Raw genomic sequence first — 8797 nt, forward strand, 5'->3', positions numbered from 1 at the left:
TTGAATTTTTATTAGAGACGGAATTTCGACATGTTGGCTAGGCTGGTTTCGAAATCCGGACCTCAAGTGATCTGCTCGCCTCAGCCTCCCAAAGTGCTGGGATTACAGGTGTGAGCCACCTCCGCCGGACTAAACCTTTCTTAAAAGGCTGGGTAGAGTAGAGATTCTAAAAAGACAAAAATCTGGGACTGCAATGGGCTTACTGAACTCTTTTGCTCCTGTTTTACTTATGAACGTTTCTTTGAAAATTCGTAATATGTTTACTTATGAATGTAAACGTTTGAATGTGTGGCAGAATTTGGCCTAAGACGTGTTTTTACTGTAACCTGATAAAGAGGATGTAAAGGAGTGGCTACTCTATGGCTACTACCTATTTATGCAAAAAAACCTAAGAGTTGAGCATGACTAAGTTAGCTTGATTCAGTTCACAATTATGACATACACAAAGTAGATTTTTCATTTTTATTTAAACATTTTACGTTAAATGAAATGTAACCGTAATCATTACAGAACATTACCACAATAATAGACACAAATAACCTTTAAAATAAAAAAAGAATACAACTCTCAACTACTTAAATGCCACTTTACTATGTAAACATAAATAAAATAAAACCCTGATGCTAAAAAGGTACATGTTCAGAGGTAAAATACATATACAAAAAACATTTAAACTAACATAATCCACAACTAGATCACATTCTTTGCAAGAGAGTACAAATATTAGTACTCTACAGCTACAAAATTTCAGAATCCTGTTAAAATCAAAACCGCTGCTGGTTTATTACACACAGCACAATTCATAAGGCAAAAATATAGGCATTATCATCCAGTTCTTTAATTTCACTTGTATTTTAAGGCAAACTTGGAACTTTTTGCTTAGTATTTTAAAATAAATGGGACTTACACATGATAACTTGACAAAATTAATAAATTATCTCTATTTAAAGATGTACACTATAAAAGACATACTGATAACAATTTTTCTCTCTGCAGAGATGTAAACTGGATTTTTGACTCCATAGTCACACCAGTAGGAAAATTTGTAAACCTATTGTATTAAAAATGTATTGTATTCCTCACTCTTTTCAAATGTGCATCAACACCAAATCAATGTACTGTAAGTGAAAATCCAGTACATATCCAGCCGTAGAATAATTGTTATCTAATTAAATCATGTCTAATTAAAGTGCTGTTTACAAAGGGAAAAAAAGGTTAAGAAATAGAACTGGATGTTAACTTGACATCTGACATCTTATAATTTATTAACTTTTAGACTACAGAGGTTATGAGGTTATCACAAGTTTACTGAACTTTAAGCAGTAAGTGTTTATTGTAGAATCTGTTTTTCCTGAAAATGAGCACTTAGGTGACAATACCAGGAATCCAACACCAAAACTGAAAACAAACACACATACATATATTTCTCTCAATGTCAGCCAGAGCCTTGATACTATAGGAAATACATATTTTTAAATTTTCTATAGTTTTCCTACTAGAAAATACATTATCCAATTCTAGGAGATTTGGAGTTCCATAAATATTAGGTTTTTAAATATTTCTTTTTCATGCCAATAAAACCTAATTGGACACTAAGAAATTGCTTATGCATAAACTAGTTCTCTAATCACTTCTTATGACATCAGAGATAAAGAATTAGATTCACCCTTCAACATAATAGTATTAGGGTCTCTCCCACTATATTTTACTCTCTTTGAATGAAAAAGAGTGATCTTACTTATCTCTCTAGCTCCCACAGCATCTAACAGAATATCTCATATATAAAGTAAACCCTCCATATGTGTCAGATTATCTAAATAAAATTTCATAACCTAATGCCATTTTCCTATCACTTGATACCACTTCCTGTATCTTAATATTCACTCATATTTAAAACAATAATAGCAATCACATGGAATTTGTAAATATCCTTGGAGCTACATTAAAAGCCACTTACATTCTATTACAACATCCAATGAATATTGAATAGCCAAAGATGTCTAACAGATTAACTCATTATAATTACAGAAGGCAAGTATCTTGCAACTGATTACATTAATTTCTATTTCCCAGTGCTGCTCTTTTCCAAAATATTTCTGGGAAATCTTAAATAGCTTTTATTTTCTTGCCTGAATATGTGTAATTATTTCTAAGACTTTTAATCCTGAGGATTTATAACCAAACATTTTGATCCTTTTTAACATTAGAAACATGTGGCTTTAAATTAACAATCTGTCAGCAGTGTTCATAATGAAACTTCTCACAAATTTGTAAAAGAAGGCTCAAATGTAAACATATTAGTTGTCAGGACAGATTAGTAGCTCTGGTTGTTATGAATAGTACACTAGGTTAAGCAATTCTAAAAGAAATATACCTTTAAATTTTGAACATTTTTTCTCTTCCCTTCACAGATTTTTATGATCTGTTTACTGGTGTATGGCTCCTACTACTGCCCAAGGTGTTTCACATTTAGTCTTTCTCAAGACAAAATTTAGATTTTTCAAAAACAAAGACCAGTATATGTTTTTGATCTAATTTATCAAATGATCATACAATAATTTGATAGTGGAGATGTTACATGAGTAAAACATTATTAAAATACGATGTATAGAATAGATGTGTTTATAATTAAAATCATTTTCTATAGTCTTTCAAATTCCTTTATCTTTAGGGAATAGGGGATTAAAAATAGTATAATAGGATATATTTAGTAATTAGATTGATATAAACAAAGAAAACTAAATTGGGGATTTAAAACTAAATATGTGATGAATCTATTTTAAATTGCTTTTCTTTAAATAAAATCTGGGCCAACCACAATAGTGCACCTACTTCTATGTAATAGATTTATTCAAATCAATGAAAAAGTTATTGCTATATATTATTATGTTATTCAAACAAGCAACATAGAAAATACTCAGACTATCAATTGTATTAGTTGCTCCTGTTGAGTTCTAAATTAGAAGAGACTAAAAATCACTTGCAAGGTTTTGTAATCTGTGCAAATATTCATAAAGCATGATACGTTTACGATTAAAAATGATTTTACATAGTTTCGTAGTATATATTTAAATCTACAACTGGTAGTTCATGGAAGAACAAAGAACTGTAAATTGCCCGGCTATAGTATCAAGAAATAAACATATATACTAACAAATGAACCTATGTTTTATCATTACAAATGGCTTCTTAACAATAGTCTACAACATTATGGCACTTAAGAATATAGTATGAATTTATTTCTTAGGAAAAATTATACATTGGTCTTGCAGAAACTTTATAAGGAGATTGCAGACAGGTTAAAAAAAATCAAGGAAAAGAAAACCAAATGACTACAGTACCAAAATACAAGTACCAACCATCATAATAAAATGCAAGTGAGTGTATTTAAGACTAACAGACATTTACTAAAACATGCTAAAATAAAATAAGTTAACCACTTCCTTTAAATAAGCTGTCACTGGCTACAGCAAACAATTTTGCTTTAAAACATCATTTCTTTAATCAAAGTAGAACTCAACTTAGAACCATTACTCAAGTAAAAATTGAGTTCCAGTTTTCCTCAATAACATTACAAAATTTAGTTACCTAAAGAAATGTACAAAGTAATACATAACTGCCTAGTGCTTTATATTTAATGCATATATTTCTGTTTTCAAGAAGGACATGTAGTATCTAGCATAAGAGGAAAGAAGATCAAAAGTGTAACTTTCTTTATATCGCTATTCAGAAACCATGTAAAGCATAACAGGCCATTTTGATGATTTTTGGATGTTAACATTAGTGTAATCACTAACATTTTTAATAAGCACAAATGAATCAAGCCATTAAAAATGCAAAAGACTATCAAAACATGTCATGCATATCTCATACTGAACATCCAAAAGGACATCCATTATAGCCTTGTTATAAATCCTACAATTAGCACCATTTTTAAAAAATCTGAACACTTTGAAAAAGCAAAGATCTTAAAAAACTAAAATTGTTTTAAGGATATATGAAAACAATTAATATGCACTAAGAATGGTACTAAACACTGCTCAAATATTTACATCAGCACTGGGAGGCCTGCTGTACTACTGAAGAAAAACTGAAACAACTGATATACTTAACTGCTATCCATGATAACCATAGCATAGACAGGTAATTAAATTCATCCAATGTTAACCTGCCCATATACAAAAGGCATAAACAGCAAATTTATCTGACTTCCTAAAATAGGGCCCCAAATATCATGATAATAAAAGCAATTGTTTTAAAAATTTATTACATCCCTAGCCCTAAAACCATTTAGCAGGAAGAGTATTCAGATGACTCCCTATGGCATGTTATTTACAACCCTTAAAAGTACCAAAATAAAAAGCAGCCCTTTATTTGTTTTAAAACAAATAAAAAATGTGAAGCATAGGAATTTACATCTCAGAAGCAGTATCAGCACTCTGCCCATTCACTCAATATACGCCAGCACCTAAAGCATTGCTCATCCTAGTAAATCATGGTATCAGGGAAAAAGAGCTAAAATTAAAAAAAAAGAGAAAAAAGCAGCAATGTTTTCTCTACACGGACACTTATGAATATAAAACTAGTATATCTCAGTCTTAGGGGGAAGTGCACAATTCAATTGGCAAGGTCTTTACTTATTTTTTCTTTTGAATTATTGATTTACTGTGTAATCAAGAGCAACTAAAATGACTTGTCAATTAAAAGTACCCAGCAAAACTTTGAGTCTTCATGCTACTTCAAGTTAAAAAGCAAGCAATGCAGCTTGTGGGTTTCAGAAAACTGGGCCATCCGTTCATGCAGTACAAGTTTCACCACCATACTATTTCCAAGAGTTCACACTTGTCAAAGTGCAGTTAACCCAAAGTTGCAGCGACAGTATATCATGCCAGCTGCGTCCAGCCACGTGTCTGAGATAGGATCATATTTCTGCACTGTATTCAGATAGGAAGACCCTGAGTGACCACCGACTACATAAAGGTAGTTATCGATTACAGCAGCACCAACTCCTAGGAAAGGTTGATAAAAAGAAGAAAGAAACATGTTAACTATGAAGTAGACTTTTTCTCACTAAAAATAAATTTGTATTTTAATGCTTTCTTAAAATACATTTTAACAATTATTAATTATACAAGCAATATACAGCAGTCCCCTTATCTGAGTTTTTGCTTTCCATGCTTTCCTGCAGTCAACCATGACTAGAAAATAGGGAGTAATGTACAGTAAGATACTTTGAGGGAGACCACATCCACATAACTTTTATTACAGTACATTGTTACAATTGTTCTATTCTGTTATTGTTGTTAATCTCTTACTGTGCCTAATTCACAAACTAAATTTTGCCATAAATATATATGTATAGGAAAAAACATTGCATATATTGTGTTTGGTATTATCTGCAGTTTCAGTCCACTGGGGGTCTTGGAACATATCCCTCTGGGTATGGGGGCCCACTGTAGCAATATGTGTTTGTTGGAAAAACACAATCCTTAAAATAAAAGTAAGAGTTACTGAGGTGGGAGGATCACTGGAGGCCAAAAGTTTGAGGCTGCAGTGAGCTATGACTGTTTCACTGCACTCCTGTCTGGCTCAACAGAGTAGGACCCTGCCTAAAAACGAAAATAAAATCAAGTTAAGAGTTGAAATCTTCCTTTACCTTTCCTCTCTAATCCTACTCCTTCACTATAGGAAAATGGAGTCTATCTTTCCATAGGCTTTCTTCCTTTAAATTTCATTTCATTCTAGAAGAATCATTTTATGAGATTTTCAAATACATTGAAAGATTTAAAATATATTAAATAATTTACACTTCTAAAAATTCTACTTTAGATATTATCAGGTATCATTCTAAAAAGAAACGGTTTACCCCAAATTTTTAAATTCTGATTGTTGCTATGACTTTCCCTCTTAAGGATACCAAACACACAAATTATAGTAAACACTAAAATAGCTCATTTCAGTTTGTCCTTTCAGTTTCTCTTGCATGTTTGTTTCAAGAGTTTCTTTCATCATCAATACAGGTTGAATATCCAATATCCAAAAATATGAAATCCAAAGTGCTCCAACATTTGAAACTTTTTTTTTTTTTTGAGATAGAGTCTTGCTCTATCTCCCAGGCCAGGGTGCAGTGGCATGACCTCGGTTCAAGCGATTCTCGTGCCTCAGCCTCCTGAGTAGCTGACACTACGGCATGTGTCACATTCGAGGCTAATTTTGTCTTTTTAGTATAGACAGCGTTTCACCATGTTGCCCAGGCTGGTCTCGAACTCCTGACCTCAAGAGATCCTCCCACCTCGGCCTCCCAATGTGCTAGGATTATAGGTGTGAGCCACCGTGCCCGGCCCAACATCTGAAACTTTTTGTTGCTCAAGGGAAGTGTTCACTTAAGCATTTCACACTTTAGATTTTTGAACTTGGCGTGCTCAACCTGGTAAGTATAATGCAAATATTCCAAAATCCCAAATCCAAAATCTGAAACACTTCTGGTCCTAAGCATTTTGGATAGGATAGCCAACCTGTATGAGGAGTGTTCCCCAAAGTACTTCCATCAGTAACTTAAAATCTTTCCTGTAAAATGATGTGATGAGTTTAAGTTCAAACATAACAATTTCTCCTGAACCACAAAGGTAGATTTGTTTGTTTTTTTTTTCTAGGAACTCTGAAATGCAACCCTTTTTGATCAACTATACTCCTTCAGGAAGAAAGAACATTTGAAAGTGAACATACAGATTACTGATACACAATAGAAAACAAAACAGAACAATCCAAGGATTGTATGTATGTAACAAGTGAAAAGATGACCTCTGATATATGGACAAAAATAGCTTCTGTAAGTATACACTCTAGCATAAGCATTTCCCAAAATGCATTCACCAAGGTTGAGAAACAATAATCTGCACATTGGCATATACAAGTCACAATAAAGAAATCTATATAATTTTGTCTAGCTAACTGTCTTTCAAGTTTACCATATACAAGTTTGTTTGTTTGTTTGTTTGTTTTCTGGACAAGTAATATCCCTGCTGTTATATTCCAAGGAACTATTAGTCCAATTACATCATTATAGAAAAAACTACCTTATATGTTTAGAAATTAATAAATTATTATTACCTGTTCTAGGTTCTTTCATCGGTCTACACACAGTCCACTGATTTTGATGAGGATCATATCTTTCAATGCTTGACAAATGTGAGACTCCATTATGTCCACCCACCACAAAAATAAAACCTAGCATGACACCCACGCCAAAGTGAATCCTTTTATCTGCCATGGATGCAACCATCTCCCAGGAGTCCTTACTTGGATCATAACGCTCCACACTGCAAATATTTTTTAAAAAAATAATTAATTTACAGATCTTTCATATCGTTCTTCCTGCCAAAGCAAAACTAAAACCCACTATAGCTTTAAAGGTTCACATAATAGATATTAAACAAGAGTGGTCTGCCACAAATGCTTAGGTTTTGCTGATAAGATTACAAGGACAAAATCTTACCTTGTAAACAGGGTGCAATTCCACATGCTATTCCATTATATTGTACAAGTAGCAAAGTCTATTAAGAGCACAGAACTTAGAGTCAGAAGACCTGGGTTCAAGTACTAATTCTGTATATCTAGGGCTGTACAAACCTTAGCCCTACTACTGTAGATTTGTGTAATCCTGAACAAGTAATTTCCTCTTACCTGCAAAAATGAGGATAGTTTTTTTTCTTCAAGGGATTCATGTAATAAAGTCAAATAAGTATGTATATGACTTTGAAAACCAGTAATTGAATACAGATTTGGTTTTTGTTTCTAAATTTTATTTATTTATTTTAGAGACAGGTCTTGCTCTGTCACCTAGGCTGGAGTGCAGTGACACAATCATAGCTCACTGCAACCTCAAATTCCAGGGCTAATGTGATGTGTCTCAGCCTCCTGAGTAGCTAGGACTAAATGTACAAGTCACCATGCCTGGCTAGAATACAGAGGTTTTTAGGATCTTCTATACCGTTAAGGGAAAAGGAAGAGGAAGAGAAGGGGGAAAAGAAAAAAAAACATTTTTTATTTCTCACAGGATAATTCACGTGGTTTACTGCAAAGCAATTACTGTACATTGCATAGTACAAACTGGCTAATCATAATTATCTCAGGGTTATTTAGGAGTACTCAGGAATTTTATAAGTCGATCAAGACAGTTAAAAAAAAAGAAAAAGAATTTTTAAAAAAAGGAGTACTCAGGAATTTGAGTCAAGACTGTGTTCCAGAGAACCTGTGGCATATCCAAGCTGTATTATGGAATCCAAACTAAATTAGAATTTTCAAAAAGGCTTCCCTAGAAAATTCTAGCGGCTGTTTAAGACTCTTATGGTTTGCCCTGAAGGGGCACAAAGGTACAGAGGTGAGATTGTTGGGCTTGTTCTGGCCGTAACCTAATTTCCTGAAAAAACCTTAAGCATTTGAGAAGCTGTTACACCATTCTGGAGTTCATAATAGAGACTGGGTAACAATGTTACTGAAAGAACTCCAGGATAGAATCCATTAGACCAAAATTACTGAAGAGTTGATGAACTGCAGCAAGACCTTCAAGAGCATCAAATTTAAAATACTTAACCTTTTAGCTTATAAATTGTGGCCAGAAGTTTTTCAAATAATAGAAATGCATGTCTATGTCCCAAATATTTTTCCTTTAACTAAGGCAAAAAAAAAAAAAAAAAAAAAAAAAAAAAAAAAAAAAATTTTGCTTAAAAAAAAAAAAAAAATATATCATAAAAAAGTGTTTTGCCATCCTCTGTCAACAAACATCGGAAGTTGTAGG

At 32.8% G+C, this 8797-nt stretch overlaps 1 protein-coding gene across 5 annotated transcripts in view; it reads right to left on the minus strand.

The window, feature by feature from the left end:
- Positions 1 to 449: 449 nt before the first annotated feature.
- The window catches only part of KLHL28 (kelch like family member 28), a 40966-nt gene continuing 32618 nt past the window's right edge, over positions 450 to 8797 (minus strand). For 4 of the 5 annotated variants that reach the window (XM_032244494.1, XM_032244498.1, XM_032244493.1 and 1 more), the window contains 2 exons: positions 7111 to 7319; positions 450 to 5009 (listed from right to left, as the gene is read on the minus strand). In XM_032244494.1, coding sequence (XP_032100385.1) covers positions 4846 to 5009; positions 7111 to 7319 — 373 coding nt within the window. In that variant the 3' untranslated portion in view covers positions 450 to 4845. The remainder of the gene's footprint in view (positions 5010 to 7110; positions 7320 to 8797) is intronic. The other variant, XM_032244496.1, reaches the window with a different exon arrangement.

Source organism: Sapajus apella, unplaced genomic scaffold (assembly GCF_009761245.1).
Source record: "Sapajus apella isolate SASKATOON/1434 unplaced genomic scaffold, GSC_monkey_1.0 scaffold55, whole genome shotgun sequence".
In the NCBI taxonomy this organism is placed as follows: Eukaryota; Metazoa; Chordata; class Mammalia; order Primates; family Cebidae; genus Sapajus; species Sapajus apella.